Source organism: Ochlerotatus camptorhynchus, unplaced genomic scaffold (assembly GCF_037179485.1).
Source record: "Ochlerotatus camptorhynchus isolate MF236.1 unplaced genomic scaffold, CSIRO-AGI_Acam_v1.1 ptg000040l, whole genome shotgun sequence".
Taxonomy (NCBI): domain Eukaryota; kingdom Metazoa; phylum Arthropoda; class Insecta; order Diptera; family Culicidae; genus Ochlerotatus; species Ochlerotatus camptorhynchus.
In genome coordinates, this window is record NW_027040531.1 from 315,883 (window position 1) to 334,138 (window position 18,256).

General features: G+C 38.9%; 2 protein-coding genes across 2 annotated transcripts in view; both read right to left on the reverse strand.

Annotated features, from left to right (window-relative positions):
• Window positions 1–18,256, reverse strand: part of LOC135713013 (neuronal acetylcholine receptor subunit alpha-7-like) — a 382,027-nt gene that overhangs the window by 230,947 nt on the left and 132,824 nt on the right. The window lies entirely within an intron of this gene.
• On the reverse strand, window positions 6,408–7,878 carry LOC135712496 (uncharacterized). Its single transcript, XM_065235446.1, has 2 exons — window positions 7,716–7,878; window positions 6,408–7,662 (listed from the first exon to the last, which is right to left on the reverse strand). Exons 1-2 carry the CDS (start codon window positions 7,838–7,840, stop codon window positions 6,462–6,464), a joined length of 1,326 nt encoding a protein of 441 aa, XP_065091518.1. The 5' UTR covers window positions 7,841–7,878; the 3' UTR covers window positions 6,408–6,461.

Consider the following 18,256-nt stretch of genomic DNA (forward strand, 5'->3'; position numbering starts at 1 on the left):
CAATTTGATGCTTAACAAGTGTTCTTTCAACGATTTTAATTCAGTCTTAGTTTGAACAATTGTTGTACATAGACCACGTTAACCTTTGTTCAGCTTTTAGACATCTAAATCAGGTGATTTTAATCAGCCGAAAGCTTAAATAAAGTAATATAATTTTTAAGCTGTTTAAGGCCTTACAGAATCGTATTTTTCCACCCTTGTTCAGCCGGCTATTTTTATTTTTAAAAGTCATGGAAGACCGCTTCATATATTATAAGTGTTATGGAGCTGACAAATTGGAATCACATAAATATGTATATTGTTATTCTAATGCCGCGAATACACTTGGATGACAAACTATGAGCATGAGCATTATTTGTATAATAAATTATGAGCACATCCATGGTCACACTTGTATAGCTTGTGTATAGTTGTTGTATAGTGCTCATAATTATTATACAATTAATGCTCATGCTCATAGTAGGTCATACAAGTGTATCCGCGGCATAAGTTTTAAAATTGCCTCTGCATTTCGGGATTCAAACCGACAATCACTGATCTACAGGTGTTTACCATACCTACTGGAACACTGAAGCATATGTTTTTGTCTAAAGGTATGATCGTTAACTTGTAGGAGGTCAAATCTAAGTTGAATAATAGCAACCGGAAGAGTATTGTACAGTAATGCAAAATTGTAAATAACAAATGATGATAGTAAATCATTCCTCTCAATTTCAAGTACAGTAAACAAGTGCGCGATTTATTAAGATTGTCGTTTGGATGCTGATTTAGTGCCATAATTGGATTATATTTTTGGTATGTGGTCTGAAAATTCAGTGCAATGAGTGTATACATCTAAGTCAAAACACAGGAATACGTCGTTACAGTCCACTTCTACCTGAAGATATTCCTCAAATTCTCCTCTTCCTTGTCTCTACTGCAGTGATGCAAAATATGATGACACTCACATGACACTCGTCTTCGCACCAACCGACTATCGCTGACAGCTGTCACGCAGTGAGAGTTAGAGCCATGGCAATCAACAATCACCAGTAATGGTCGCTGCTCACAAGCAAAACGCTACACTCGCTGCTGATGATGAAAAACACCACGAAAACAGGGAAGACTTCTCGCGTCACTTTTCAAATAGACCAATGTAACATATCCACCATTTTGAGAAAATCGAAGTTGAAGTTCGACAGATTATTAATTTAACTGTTTAAAAACAATACATTTTGCAATACTATTTTTAATGTAGCCAGTGTATAATAAAGTTGAAAATTCAGAAGAAACGGTAAAATCACAATTTTACTTTGAATTTCATGCTACAACATAGAAAAAACCACATAGGACGTTTTGACAAGCAGAGTTGTACATCGGACATGTTACATTGGACGATTTTTCTCAATGACATAATCAATGAGTGTTACATTGGACGTTTTGTCAACATGATACTAGATTCCCTTTCACAGATTTCAGAGTATAGTACCTAACTTTAGATTGGCCCCGCCTTTGAAAAATGAGCACCAATCATGTTAGGCAGTCCGAATGACCGAAGTAACAATCATGTACCCATCATTTCAAACTGTACATTGGACAATTTTTTACCTATGATTATCTTAAATAAATGAAAGTGAATTTGGATGGATGTTTTTGTATGACATACAATGATAGAAGAGCAACAGTTTGTATCGCTTAACTCGGTTTGTTTACATTTGTTACATTGGTCGATTTGAAAAGTGACGCGAGACTTCTGCAGTACGATCATGAGAAAAAGCGAAACGACAGAAGAAAATGAAAACAATGCCTACGCATTCCAAGTTCATCTCGGCAGGCGCGACTGTGTGAGATACAAACAAAGCAGGCAACATGAAAAAGAAGCTGTTGGGCTCACTCACCAACACACTCAAATAAGCAATAAAAGGCAACTGCTTCAAAACGAGCACAGATGAGTGCCGTGATTGTCGGGAATGACCAGATCGGTGATGGATCACAACAGAAGACGACATTCATCAGTTTCTTTTTACTTCTTTCGTCAACTTGATGGATGGTCATGGAGAGAGCTTCGACGAGCACATTGATAGGAATGTACAAAGCGTTACTACCATCAGCTGTTTTAAGATCGTGATTGTGATAGCTCGCAACTCTGCTCTACTGTTGGTTCTGCTTGGGATTAGTAAGGTAGGCACAGTGAATTAAGAAAAAAAAGCCGGAAATGCAACGCGTAGAACTAACAATATTGTGCAATTTATTCTAATAATTCTAACAGGCTATTACAATAATTTTAGCGCATTGCTGATTTGTGGAGTAGTGTTAAGCTTAAATAAGTCTTGTACAGTGTTTAGTTCATTTTACTTATTGAGTTTGAATGGGGGTACAATTCGCTTTATGCACTACTAATCAACTATATATTCAGCTTGGTGTTATTCAACTTCGTACACCTTAAATCAACTAATAATCAGCTTCTGTTCTTACTGTTCAGCTTGAATTGTTACTTAGGTAACTCCAGGAAAGTACTGAATAACTTAAGAAATGTTCGGAATCACTTCAGAAAGTACTAAAACACTTTAGAAAAGATTTCAATCATTTCAGAAAACATTGCTCAACAAACAATTTGTGCGGTATAGGGCTGAATAAGCCATTTTTTTGCACGAATAAGCTCTTATTATGCTTCCAATGTTTGTTGGGTGATTCACTTTAGAAGAGGAAAGAGGAATCAATTCAGCAAAACTTAGAATTACTTCTGAGAGTACTAAATCTCTTTAGACATGTTCGGAGTCACTTCGGAAAGTACTGAACTAGTTCGGAAAAGATTGAAATTATTTCAGAATTTTCCGAAGAGTTTGAAATCACTTCCGCAAGTAGTGATTCACTTTGAATAGAAATGAATCACTTAAGAATAGTTTGGAATCACTTCAGAAAAGTTCTGAATCATTTAGAAAAGTACTAAATTACTTTAGACATTTTGGAATCACTTTGGAAAATATTGAATTATTCCAAAAATGTTTTTTATCACTTTCGCAAGGACTGCATCACTTTGGAAAGCACTGAATAATTCAAGAAGAGTTCACAATTACTTAAAAAAGAACTGAATAACTTCAGAAAAGTTCGGAATCACTTCGGAGGGTAATGGATAATTTCAAAAAAATTAGGCTTAATTTTTTCTGTCATTGATTTTTTCATCGCGTTTTAGCCCGAAACAATGTGCCACTCGATAACCTAGTTCTAGAAAAGAACTTTAATGCAAACCAAGTGCAAGTGATCGGTTAAAAAGCATTTCAAAGTGTTTTATTATCAGCATCCTTTTCGTCAGAACTGTTATTAGGCGGTTGGCAAGCTGATTCTGATTGGATTGGAGGTGGATTGTGCAAGAGTTTCTATGAAGGAGATGCAACAGTCTTCCAAGTTTTTGATTCACGGGCAAGCCATCGTTTCTTTGGTGAGTTAGTTCCTGTTTATATATTCACCTGTTTCGGTTTCTACAACTTTGTCTTACACATTATTTCGAATAGCCGCTTTCGTGTTGTATATTGATGAGAAATCAAATGTCGAGTGCGCTATTGTCAAAGGTTGGGAACGAGCGGGTACGGCCAAGTTCCAACAAAGATTTGCCAATTGGGTTGTTTAACGGTATGTGGGTTTTCATGCCATATGATTCAGATTAGCACAAAAAATAAAAAATCATAAACATTTCTATTTTTGTTATTGTATAAACGTCAAAAACGGTGTTTTCTTCTTTTGAGTGCCTGGTCAATATTCAAGACTCCATTCTATCGAAAAACTACACTGGTCACCCAACCTCTTAAATAGCGACAACCTACACCCAACACCAACTATAGAGTCTGTGTTTGTTTACCAGTTTTTTGCTTGTTTCTGTTTGTTTATGCTTCTCGGTTTTCATTCGTCTAGTTGGTAAAAGCTAAAACGGTAGAAAAATGCGTTGCGCGGTGTCCGGATGCCCCGTGAACTCATTAAATTCATTGAATGTTCACCTTTTCGAGTTCCCCAAACAAGAAGACCTGAAAGAATTGTGGTTCCAGCGTGTCAACATCATGAAGTCAGATGCAGTTCTTGGCAAAAGGAAGCGCTTATTCATTTGTCAGCGGCATTTCAATGTAAGTGAATATAATTGATTTAAATGCGAGTGCAAATAAATGTATTTTCTATGCATTTATTTACCATTTCAGCCTTCTGACTACAAAATAGTACCAGTAAAATCACCTAAGTTCAATGTGCGGTACCAGTTGGACAAAAATATTGTTCCTCATAAGAATCTTCCGTTTGTACAAGGTAAAAAATGTAATTAAATAACGTATTGTTAGTTTTCAAAGATTTTCTGTTTCAGATGCTGAAAGGTACAGCTTTTTGATTCCAAAATCAGACCCATTGGCTCGTCCTTTGGAAATCAAGCACAGCGACTCTCATCGAGTGAACATTGAACCCGAGAAAAGCAAGCAGTGTTCTCCAAAGAAATTTATCCAAACCGTGGATCAAAATACTCCGACTGGTTCTTTCAGCACTCCTGCATCAGAAAGTTCAGGTACTTAGCTACTAGGGCATTGTATAAGTTTATGAGCACCAGTTGGCAGAGGAAAGATTCCCTTACTTGATCGTGGTGTTAGTTTGCATGGGTGAGCTAGTAGTTAAGACAAATCGTCGATTGAAGTGATTGTTTGCAAAATCAAATACGTCGATTTGAAAAGTGACGCTTGTCTAATAATTTATTGCTGACATACTACGATCAATCCAATAGTTCGATGGTTACTACACCAACATCAATATATCATATAGTTAGTTACTAGGGCATTACGGGACATTGATTGGTTTTGATCGGAGCAGGTAAACAGGTGATTGAACTTGTTGATTAAAAATGCATATAATAGCTAGCTATTTCTTGTCTTTTTTTTGTTTCTTAATTTGAAAGGTTTTCAGCCTAAAGGCTGGTTTGTCTCTGATAGTTTTACTTGTTAGCAAGGAATAGTAATTCATCATTCTGGTTCTAAAATTTCCAAGCAATAACACATTTTTATATTTCCATACACTTTCAGACATTATATCATCAGCAGGCAGCGAGTACTTTCCCAGCAATCGGAGCGAGAGAGAGTTTGCACATGAACAATGCCTAACGGAGGATAAATTAAAGAATTTAAATTTTGTGTACAATTTAATGAAAGATAAAAGTATGCAATATTTAGGAATCCCATCAAATGGAACCCATATATTGCAATCTTTACAAGAAACCACTAATGTTAGTGAGAGGGATATAATGATTGTACTAAGGAAAATAAGATTAAATGAAACATTTGAATTGTTATCGGACTGTTTTGGTCTATCTCGTTCGCGAATTTCACAAATATTCGATGAAAATGTGTCAAAAATAGCTGGAGAATTTAAAGAGCTGATTTTTTGGCCTGATGCAAAAGCAATTAAAAAATTCTTGCCAGTCGCATTCCTGACAGAATATAGTGCAGTTCAAAGTATAATTGACTGTTTTGAAACACAAATTCAGAAACCTACCGACCCAGTTGTGCAGTCAATTACATATTCACAGTATAAATCGTGTAATACAATAAAGTACTTGGTATCATGTACCCCATGTGGTCACATCAACTTTATATCAAAAGGATTTCCAGGACGTGCGAGTGACCAAAAAATTGTTCGGAATTCTGGATTTTTGAATAATATTCATCAAAATGTAGGAGTTTTGGCCGATCGCGGCTTCAAAAATATTGCTGTAGAAGTTGCTCAAAAGGGTGGATTTTTGATACGTCCACCAAGTGTTACAAAAGATGAAGCCTTATCCAAAGAGGATGCTTTGAAAGCAAAAGAGATAGCTTGTGTCAGGATACACGTGGAACGGCTTATTCGAAGGTTCAGGGAGTTCAGGATGTGCGCACCTCATGCGGAACTGCCGTCATACTTTTTACACAACCTAGATTTTATCGTTATAATTGTAGCTGGATTAGTGAACTTGCAAGGGTCACTTATTAAGTAAGTTCAATGTACGTAAAATCTTAAAGCAATTGTTGGTTAATGTAGAACAAATAAATAAAAATGTTGTTAAGTTTTTAATTTGGTTTTGATTGTCCGCTTCCTACAAGAAACAACACAACTACTTCCAAACCATGGCCCAGAAGGAGGAAGGAAGATAGCTAGGTAGGAACAGACAAAAAGACAAAGAGAGAAGCTTTCTGGAAGAACCTAAATATTTAGGTTAAACATGGGGGTCAAATAAATGTCCCAGGCTGAACACTGAGTGGTTAAAACAAATGGAACAAACGATTATCTTCAGCTTTTTTATCTCATTCAGTCTGAAGCTGACCAAATCACTCATATCAATACCAACCCCTCCTTCCCTTCCCCCAGTAGCCATTAGAGTAAGCCAAAGTCCGGTCGGTTAAGGGTTAGATAATTTATTTGGGATACATGTTAGAATGCTTTAATCTAACTGACAACAAATTAAAACTGAATCACTTAGGTTTTCAAAAAGATGTAAACAGTTTGTTAAAAATATTAGTCTTCCAAAACTTGTAGCTGTCTGTCATTTTCTGTTGTATATAATCGACATCTAGATTTATTTCATAGAACTCTACAAATTTGAGAGGGTTTCGACTTTTTTCAAATTCCGGTAGAACTAATACTAAAACACCTTTTTTGCGGTTTGACATAATCATCTGAAGATGGATTTGAGATTTTACTTTCTCTTGTAAATTTCCGTTCACATCAACATAATATTTAACATTATCGCTTTTCGATGGACACTTGATTTCAAAAACTGTTGAACTGTTGATCGCATCTGGGGATGCACCAAATACGGGATAATCAGGACTCAGAAATAGTCCGCATCTGCGAACGTTTTGATATCGCATCCTAATTGCTTTTACTGCTTTGTCCTCTAATCGTAACCCTCGTTTCATCGCCTCACTAGTAAAACTTGTTTGTCCTAGCACGGACCTTACGAGAGAACCATCGCCAGTTTTACACCTCGACAGCTCAAAAATTTTTGAAGCTGTTATTCGCCCATATTTTAGCAGCTTCCACTGGGAACAATCTTGCCCTGTAGTGATAGTTTCAATTTTTTTACATACACTATCCATCATCGTACGTTTGCAGAACTGAATAAAACGTTTCGAGCTCTGTTTTGCTTCGGAACTTTCTTTGAAGTCTATCAAAAGACAATGCAAAGCATATCCTTCTACCTTCGGAAACGCTTGATGATACTTCAATGCACTAATAGTAGCACTTGACGGACATTTGCTAAGCAATGTTTGAAGAAACCTTCCACTTCCATTAATTACTTCATTCGAATTGGAAACTCCGGAATCACGATGCTTGGCAAGATCAAACTTGTCTATGTTTTCTTCTACTTTCGACAGATTCGGCACTTTCCAGAGACATATTGAATCAGTAGGAGAAGGCTGGCTGTATTTTTCATACAGATAGAATAAAAACGCTACGGCATGTTTACAACCCCCTGCGGCTGCCTTACACCCCTGTGCGTCACTTTCACAAAAGATATCAACAACTTTTTCATCGGCTGTATTTATTATCGCAACCACGGAATACTGCCTAGCAGTAATCTTGTGCTCCGGCACAATTTTCGCTTTTACCGTGCATAGATTCCCGTCAATTTTTAACTGAACCCGTCCAATAGAAGACTTCAAATAATCGGGGTTGGATGACCTGAAAACAAACCAATAAATTTGCTGAACGAGATGATATGAAACTCGGCTTACCTTTCGATTTTTCCTCGTTTATTAGCGTCACGGAATTTTTCATTAGTGGTCAGAAAATATTGCACCATGAAGAAATCCACCTTCGGGAGCGTGTTTGCATCCGCTTTGGAAAATCCTGGCTCCATTTTTAGGATTAAACACTGATTAAAACTCTTGAAACTTTTATATCAAAAAAGAATGAAGATGAAGACAGCTGATGTTGTTGTTACGAGCTTGGCGAAAAAAATTTACATTTGACGTCTCGTATGTGGTAAAGTGGTGTCCCTACTGAAATTTTGATCTGCTATCTAACGTGTATTGTGCCCTGTTTTACACCGTAAGTCGCAAGCGTCATGATATAAAAGCTAATGTCATTTAATGAACGTTTTAGAAAAAGGTTTTTGCGATTTCTTAGCTGTAGCTTATTTAAATGTAAAAAATAAAGTATTAACGTGTTTCTAAGAGTCTTCCACATAGTTAAACGTGTTAAAAGCTGAAATTGTTGATGCATTAAACAACCCAATTGGTTCATTCGGTAAGAGAGTCATCCTAGTGCTTTTTTTTCTGGTTTTAGACGTTTGATGTTTTGTACCTTAAAGTTCCATTTTTGTGATCATGATTTGCCTGAAGAATTTTTGAACTAGTTTGGAAATAACCCGGAAAAGTCTTGGAAGTGCCTTCGGTTCAACAGTAGTGCAATAGGACATTAAGAGTACAACATTAATTAAACTGGCTGAGATCTTCCCTTTATTTTCATAGTTCTTAAATTTATAATATATTTTCGATCTATTACTCTCTACTGAAATCTAGCTCTAGAACTAACTAGAACTTTTCCTGTAGATTGATTAGATACCCATTTTTTCAGTTTTTACGCAAGGGAAGATAGAAATAGGGTTCCTTCCTCCTTTTCCATTCTCCTACGGTATTTTATTCAAATTTTCTCTTTTCAGAAAGCGAGTAATGGCGCTATAACCATAAGCCATATAGAGCTAAGACAAGAGTTAGTGCTCATGCCCCAACTACTCGAGGAAAATGGAGCATCATTTAACTTTTTTAGATTAGATGCTCCCAACGACCAATCATTTATAGATAACAATACAACGGAACGTACGGTACGAGATGTCCACGTTTCATCCATTTATTGGATTCTGAAGCATCGTGTTTAAATTTTTGATTTAAACAGGCCCGATGTTTTTGAATCATCTTGCCCCTTAAATGCTGCACAGTAGGCCTGGCCGTTTTGATATATTTTGCGCATCTCTGATGTACAAAATATACCAAATAGACAAGAAAATGGATGGATTATTATTATTATTTAGCTTTATTAAGGAGGCTAAAAAAAAATGGATGGCGGTATATCTGTCATTTTCCAGGATGCTTTCATGAACCTGCTGTGTTGGTGTTAGATTAGATGTGATTAGACTTCTGGGTGGGGATGGGGGGGTACTGAATCACTCCATACAATTTCGGTATTACTGAGGAAAATACTCAATCAGTTTATAAAAGTTTTTTTTAAATCACTTCTGCAAGTACTGAACTCCTGCTCATCGCAAGTCGGCCCCATTTGCATTTTTGGCAAAACTGATTTTTTTTTCAATGAATATGGTAGCTAATCACGCATACATTCATAATACTGGATCAACTCAACAACTTTGTTCTGGAAAAGTTTGAAAAAATTACCAAACGGGTTGTCCCATTGCTTAAGAAGCAATGGTGAGAAGCAAACTTTAAACGCGTTTTTCTTGGCTTGCAGATTTGTGCTATGAGACGGACTTACCATGAGCGGCAGTGAATCACTTCAGAAATTACTGTATCATTTCAGAAAAATTTAGAATCATTTAAGAAAATCCTTGATCTCTTCAGAAAAAAATCGGAAACACTTCGGAAAGTGCTAAATTGCTTCATACAAGTTTGGAATCACTTAAAAAAGTACTTAATCACTTCAGAAAAGTTCGGAATTACTTCGGAAAGCACTGAATTGCTTTAGAAATTTTCTAATTACTTTAGAAAGTATTACATCATTCCAAAAACATGTGTTATCACTTCCGCTAGTACTGCATTATTTCGGAAAGAACTGAATCACTTCGGAAAATACTGAATCACTTCAGAAAAGTATTAATCATTTCAGAAAGTTCGGAATCAATTAACATGCACACTAGCACTACGTAGTGACAGAAATCCGAACCAATGTCCACCCTCCGAATACCTTTGCTTTTATGAACTTCTTCGGTGAAGACTAGAACTTCCTAGGTGGTCGGGATTACGAGATAAAACAAATCCAAAAATGCTAAATGTGTCATGTACACTAGCGCCATGCAGCGTCTGAATCCCGAACTAAACTGCCTCCCTTTCGGACGCCCTTGGTCTTCCGAACAACATAGCAACTTCACTCATTGTAATCTATCTTGAGCAGTTGGTGGTCATCATTGAAATAAATATCCTGAGGATTATTTCCACATCTCGGCCAACGAATTTCCCGGATCGAAGTAGGCCACGCTGTGAAAATGACGTGTTTTTATTTTGCTGCGTCGTTTTCGTTCTAGTGAAAATGTTATAAATTTACAATTTCATTTTTAAAAAGTGTTAATTTGAAACTACAGAAGTCATGTTGAAAAGTGCATTAAGTGAAAATTTTCAAATTCCTATGCGTTGCATGTGGTGTCGGCTGTTCTAACCTACGCGTAGCTACGCTCAGCTAAGTTTATTTACCTTTTCGTTCCTCTGTCCTCGATAGGAAATATCCATCTCATTCAAGACGATCATTTTAAAACTTACTAAATACGCGTCAATCAAGTATTGCACTACTGCTTGATTGAACGTTTCAGTACATTATCAATGGTGTATACTTGCATCGATAATGTATTGGAGCGGGGCTTAACATGTGTGAAAGTAGCTTCGGAATGCTTGCGTTCTTGAAATGGGCTATTTAAGCTGTGGTAGAGCTGTCACCTTCTAACTCCCGGGTTCAAGCTTCTTTGCATTCATAATAAATGATTGCAGGCAGATTGTATCCATAATACCACAGACAGTGGGAGTTAGGCCAATGGCGAATCTTCATTCTAATCTACGATTCAACATACTATTAATAATCTTTTACACATCAGAATGAATTGTGCATATTTTTAGGATCAACAAACATGTTCAGGCGCAAAGGAGCAACAGGATCGAGCTGATAACGTTTCTTAATTCCAAAATCTGAAGACTGAATAACATGTTTAGGTAATGGGCAGCAACAACGGACAGATAAGCTACTTACAGCTTCATTTATTAAATGCTTGATTTAACGATTGCCAGCAACGCCATTTGGGCGTATCCTATGGCTTACTCTCCCTACTAACAAAAATCCACCCTTCCCGTGACACTAATGAGGGGTCGTAGAGTTCTCTGCATCTCTCTTAGGTAAGTGTCGGACTAACATTCCCTCCTTTCCCCAACAGATGCAAGGACGTGGCCAGGACAGCTCTGGTCTGTTGGAGGGAGACACACCCTTTATCTAAGAGGTAGTAATTAATCACAAATTACTATCTAACAGCAACGGATAAAGGTAGGTCTCCTTCTTAACAACAGTTTGGAGCTCGTACCACCTACGACATTGTGCAACATGGCTTATGCTATGCTATGCTATTCCGGCCAACCAATTTCCCAAATATCAAATTTGCAATACTACTTGGGTTCATTCCATTTGCCAATAATTAATTTGCAGAATTCATCTTCTTGTTCTGATTTCCAATTTTGGCTTACTAAAAACAAACGAGATGACTACAAAATGGTGAGTTGACAACCTGAAAGGAGAGTGATTCCTAGCTCCGGTCCTCACAAGTTCCTACACACTTAGAAAAAATCATGTAAATTTAGGTGCTCTGAGACGGACATATACGAGCGTCAAACAGACACGAAATACGGGTGAACTTCGATATAACACACCCTCGATATAACGTACCCTCGATATAGCGTCACTCCAGAGACCTCGCAATGGGGGGGGGGGAGGCATCATCCCAGGTGCAGGTATTGAAAGTCTGCAGGGGCTGTGCACTAATTGCGGAAGACATTTTAGTGATTTTCCAGCTCCAACTAATTTAAAATTAATGCACACTCATAACCAAAACTATGAGAGTTTATAGAATGGAACACTGTCAAATGTCTATTGACTGAATGTGTATTCCATCGAACTAGCGACAAATTAAAGCCACTTAGACATATTAGTGACCAAGCAGAGAATATCAGCAGAGCCGCTGTGATATTCATGTCAGTGATATTTAGTTTGACACTGGCAAACTGATTTTCACTTCAAGAGACTCATAAAATTCAGCATTTTGATGGAATTGAATTTATATTAACGTTTTCAAACACTAGTTTATAGGGGACGGAATAAGTTATTAAGCTTTCCACACTCGGTAATGGCGGCCTTTGTGTGCATCTGCCATTATCTGTTCATTTAAATAAAATGTGTATGAGCTTTTACTCACGAGAAATTAGCAGTTGAAGTTGACACTGATTTTAAAACATAGTCAGATCAGCGTACAATATTCTCACCTCTACTATGTTTTATATACACGTTGTATGAAAGCTTCTGTCAAACTCTGTTATTGATCTACACTGAACGAAAACATCCGCAATACTTCGAATGATTATTGCATTGGTCGAGCCCTTTAGCAATATGCTTTCGAATTTTGGATGATTGCCTTATGGTTGAATTCGTCATCAGCTGACGAGCATCCGTATGACTGTCCTCTAAATAAAGGATGATAATTATTTGAAAATTGGCTGTACAACATACAGTGCTTAGAGGATATCAGTTTAATAATAGGATGCCTTGCAAATGCTTAAAATTGGGTTGATAGTTCGCTTGTTTATATTTCCATATTGAATAGCCAGGAACAGTCCATCATGGATTCAAAAATCTTTTGTTGGTAGAGGAAACTTCCTCCACCACGAAATAGAACATCTTCGGTTCCTACGCTTTACATAATCGTTTTGGAGGATTTGCGTTATGGGGCTGAATCAGTACAATATGCATTTCAATTTGGAATGACAATCATTCTACAGAGAGCATTACGTATTTCAACTGAGGTCCATTCGTTTCTCGTATCAATGTTCATCCTGTATTCGAGAGGAGCATCATCTGATTACAAAACAATCGTCGTCCGGTTGCAGCCATCATTCGAAAAAGCAATTTCGATGTTTCGATTCGAATGGTCTGAGGTTTCATTCGAACAGAGCATGATGTTTTGGTACGGTGTAAAAGAAGGTGAGACAATGCGGAGGCGAAAACGAACCACTTTTCTGTCAAACGCGAACCAGCTCGTGATTGGAAGATACAATTCGACATAACATACATTCGTGAAATCAAAATGTATGTTATATCGAAGTTTACCGCTTAATCAAACGCAATTTTCATCGAGCAACGAACTTTTCAGTCTCGGAGCACTTAAAATTACAAGGCACGTTTGTTTACGTTTCATATGTTATGTTATAGATGGATTCCATCACGTGTAAAATTAGTTTTTTCTAAGTGTGTACCTCACGCCTCCATTAGTCTTATGATTTCAAACGACTCCCAGCTGAAACATGGATACAGGTGGGTGACGTAGCCTGGGCAATTTCAATCCGACAATAGCAAAGTGAGCAGTTACGAAGTGAACACTGGCGTGATAACCCTAGCATAACCCGCGGCGGTAGAAGAAATGCTTCGCCTCCGAGCGTCTGTCCACCACGGAGGTGCGGCTCAAAAAGCGTCTGACTGGCATCCAGCGGCTGAATAAGAAATGCTCTTCCCCGAAAGCTACACCTAAGATGGCAGTCTCATCAGGGAGACCTTAGGCCAACCATCTACAAGAAGGCCAACAAAAGACAAGAAGGAAGATGGTTATCAGTTAGGTAAGTGACTTCATCATCGAAGGTAAGTCACCGTATATACCTTCACAAAATGATAGCATATGCATATAAAAAATTATATTATTATATGAACTAATAAATGATGGGAAGGGGAGGGACCACCAGGGACCCAATTGAAGCGATTTGGATGGGGAGAGTGAAATTGTCAACTCTCTGTTGTTAACATTTCGTGAAAAAAGGGCGGGCTCTTCTCCACAATCATTGGGGTATCGTTCTTAAGGACGGCTCGTTTTTTGACCAATTGTATGATCATGTGGCTGGAAGGAGATTCTTTATCATCCCGTGGAGGCGTATAGGTGAATTACCTATCGATCCACAAAAACCGTTTTTGGCCCTTCGTACAGTGACATGTTCAGGACAATCAGAGATTATTAATTTACTTTACTTACTTAACGATCCTGTGCACCTCCAGGGGTGCAAAGGGCCTTTCTGAAAAAATTTCCATCCTGGGCGATTACTAGCTTTGGCCTTGACCTGTACCCAAGTCAAATTTCGGTCAACGTTCTTAATTTCACTGTATAGGCTCCGCCGCCCCGAGCCTCTGGGTCTGCCTCTGCTGCGATGTTCTGCCGGATTCCAGTCCAGTGCTTGCTTGCAGATTTCGTTTCCGCTCCGTCGTAGTGTGTAGCCAACCCCCCTCCACTTCCGTTCACGAATTTCGGTCTCTATCGGCTTCTGATTGCACAAACGATGAAGCTCGGAATTTGAGATCCAATTGTGAGGCCACCAGGCACGAATTATGTACCGCAGGCATCGGTTGATAAACACCTGCAGTTTCTGAGTGTTCTCCGCTGATACACACCATGTTTCACTGGCGTATAACAGCACAGACTTCACGTTCGAGTTAAAAATTTGGATTTTGGTGCGTCGACTGATCTGATTTGCTCTCCATACATTTCGTAAATTGGCAAAAGCAGCCCTCGCCTTCTTAATCCGTGCACCTATGTCGCTCTTGGTGCCGCTGTCCGACGCTATCTGGCTGCCAAGATATTGGAAGCTTTCGACTTTCTCCACTGCCTGCCCAGCTACCGTGAAATTCGAACGGTTTTTCGTGTTGACATTCAACGATTTGGGCTTGTTGACGTTGATGGTTAGACCTGCTTCAGAGGAGCGTTCCACAAGGTCGTCGAGCTTACTCTGCATGTCATAGCGCCGTTGTGCTAATAAAGCAACTTCATCAGCCAAATCGAAGTCGTTGAGATGCGCCATGGTAATAGGCTACCACAGCAACCCACGGTTCGGTACAGAGGTTATTAAGCTTGATCAAATCAAACAGTGAGGAGCGCCCACTGCTATCGGACTTAGTTTCCGTGCTACAATGAGTGGTAGACAATTACCATACATCATACACAAAAACAAATGCCTCCCTCCGCTAGTATGATTCGCTCTGATACAAAGGAAATTCCACCTAAAAGTGTAAGTGTCATGTTGGGAGCCTGCCAGAAAAAAGTCTATCGAATTGAAAGCAGGTTCAACAGTTAGCAGAATAAGCACTGCTAATGATGGAAATGTCAGAGTTGGTTGGTAATGCTATCTAACATGAAGCTTTAGTGTGATAATTTATTAGCTAGAGAATGGTCTTAGAAGAGGGTAGGTAGATAGTTTCGTTAAAGTACGGCAGTTTGAAAATTGAATAGAAGTTGAAAATGAGCTATTAATGCAACAGTGCAAGTCAAACGCATTCTCTTTGCATAACCTGTACGATGTACGCGAGATTTGAAGTACGTCTTCAGACAAAAAGTGTGCGCTTGACTTTGCTCGAATACTGTCTGCGACTGTGGAATATTTCTAGCGACGTTTCATCACTACCTTAAAGCCCCACGTTGTTGAAAGCATTTCCAGTCGATGGTGTGTTATAATGCAATTCGCTGAAACGTCGCTAGAACTATTTCACAGCCACAGGCAGTATTTGAGCAAAGTCTAGAGCACACTTTTTGCCTGTAGATTTGACGACATACTTCAAATCTCCGCGTACATCGTACGGGTTAGACAAAGAGTGTGCGTTTGACGCACTGTCACATTAATGGCCCTTCGCTCATTTTCAACTGCTATTCAATTTTAATACTGCCGTACTCTAACGGAACTATCTACCTACCCTCTTCTAAGACCATTATCTAGCCAATAAATTATCACACTAAAGCTTCATGTTAGATAGCATTACCAACCAACTCTGAAAATCGCAAACTTAGCGCATGAAGTAACATAAAATCACTTTGAATGATGGAAATGTGCCATCTAAATAAATGGTGCCCTTCAGTACTATTATTATGACTCTTCAGGATCAAACACACTTACAATTCGCAAATCCCATAACTTATATTTATGAACATAATCAAAATTATTTTTTTCTAATAGAAACCATGCGCCAAAACTAACTCAGATAATCGTGCATTGGAGCATTTCATTTGGGAAGCAAATAGACCACCAGAAAAATTATCCCCTCCAAACAGGCATGCAAAACAACGAATAAAACTGACCCAAAGACAGTCCCTACTAAAAACCGGATGAATCAACTGCACGCTTGGTTGCTGTCAAAAAACGATTCCCAGTTCTGTCGTCCCCGCTTACTCTTACCGAACCCATTTTGTGACAAGTACCGTCCTGTACCTACTCCTGTGTGCATCCCATCAACATATATGGCACCATTTTTCAAAGATACCGAACCTAAATCCTCCCGTGTGCGTCAGTCCGAATATTTGAATCCAGAAAGAACCGTACCTAAATCCAAAAGTTTGCGGTTGACACGTCACGTGTGTATGTGTGGGAGGACCTACCATCTTCCCCAACACAGCTTGAGAGCCAAATCTCGGGAATTAACGGGGACGAGAAAAAATGGATTTTTTACGGTGTGGTGAGGCATTTTCTGCACGAGTGGTTCTTCAAAAAAGGATCACGGGATTCTGCACCCAAGAAAATCTAAGCTGAGCTGCTGCGCTTTAAGAGTGAGAAAGGAAGCGCTTCCGTGAATCGCATAACGAACATACAAACCTAAGCTTGTGTATGCTCCGGTAGGTGGGTGTGGCGATGTTGGTCGTAAATTATGCAATCGAATGCGGCCAGATTCGATTGGGTCAATTTTATTCCCAGATCTGAGCTTTGGAAAACGGACAGAATGTGAAAGCATAGAGTTGAATGATGGAGTTGAATGAGTGGGCGAATATTCTCCCTCGGGAGGGCTACCGTTTGATGGGAAGTTTATGTGATTGAGTTAGTTTTGCCAAGAAGAAGAACTGTGACGATTGCTCAATTGTGAAGCTCCTGAGTGATGAATGCTTTAAAGTATCACTGAAATAGGTCGACTCCAGTTGTTAGCCACCGATTTTGGCAATCCAATCACGTAGACTAGCATTCCGAAACGGAACCAAACAAAATTAGAAACATTTTTACTGATCATGTTTCTCACTGCTGCTGTTGCCAGCATCTTTTTTTTTCAAATCACTGCTTGGATGCAACAATTTTTCTATTTTCGACGTGGTTCGATTTTCAGGACTCGTTTCGAGAAGCATGGCGCAACACTCCGCACAAAGAGCTATAATCGAGAGAAAATTACCAAAATTGGTTGATTGCTTCCTTGGCCCCATCCATTCACTTCTATTCGCATTAAAGCTGAACGTGGCTTTTCTTCCTTTAAAGATCGCAAAATGTCGGACCCAGGTCAACTTGATTCGAAGAAAATTACATTTCTCCACCAACAAAAGCTCGAATGCTGATGGCACACCCCACACCACGTGACCTAAATCTAATTCTTTTTCCATCTCTTCGTTGCAGTCGATTTATCCGGAGATTAGGACGTCGGAACGGAACCACTCCATACAGCTGAGGACGGTTGATGCGCCAGGCGAGGAGGTACAAATGACCCAAAAGCATCTCCCAAGCAAGTCATCCTCGTAAAGTTAAGGAGTTTATAGATTTTCATTACGCACGAAGGAAACTGCTCCTGGCTTTGCGATCGTCGGTTCGTTTTTCGCGTAGTTCACCTTCGTCGTCATCGTCCGAGTGTGCCCGATACCGATATAGTTCCCGTTATTTCGTTGTTCCTTGGAAGGCGAAAAAGGTAGACTGTCGGTTTTACTTTGCAGAGATGGTTTTGACGAAGGTTTCGGGTTAATGTGATAAAGATGGGAGGCTAAAATCGAGCGTTTTCTGGATCCGCCGCAGTACCTTACTGCCGGCGAAGTGTATTATTTCGCATCAGGTTCAGGTATGGGGAGATTGAACTTTGGTCGCTTCATTCGCCGGAAAATAAAAAGGGTGAGGTCAGTCAGACACGTATCGATTTCCTCGGTGAGGCCCGAGCGTAGAAAGGCGTCTGGCAGAAAATGGTGGCAATATTTCAGTTAGTTAATGTATTAGAAAGAGCGTTAACTTATATTTAGTTAGTTATTTTCTTGCTCAGCTCAGGCGTTGTGAGATATCGTAGATCAGGGAGGCCTTTTACTGGACTTATTCAGATGGTTAGTTCGGCTTTTTTAAAGACCATCATCAAATTTCTATTTCGATTTTATCTCAGACTCTGCTCGGGTTATCGACCGCGATTTTTTTTTTTTTTTGCGTTTTAAGCCAGTTTTAGTAACCAGCTAAAGAGACACGATCAGGCATGGAAAATCATTTGCATTCATTTCGTGCATTCATTTACATTCATTTGCCTCTAACTTTTTTCTTCAACA

What these genes read in the sequence shown, in the direction of transcription:
- LOC135712496 (XM_065235446.1), bottom strand. Translation starts at nt 7,840, where the DNA reads ATGGAGCCAGGATTTTCCAAAGCGGATGCAAACACGCTCCCGAAGGTG. An exon ending in AAACGAGGAAAAATCGAAAG is followed by an intron (nt 7,663 to 7,715) that starts GTAAGCCGAGTT and finishes GTTTGTTTTCAG; the next exon opens with GTCATCCAACCCCGATTATT.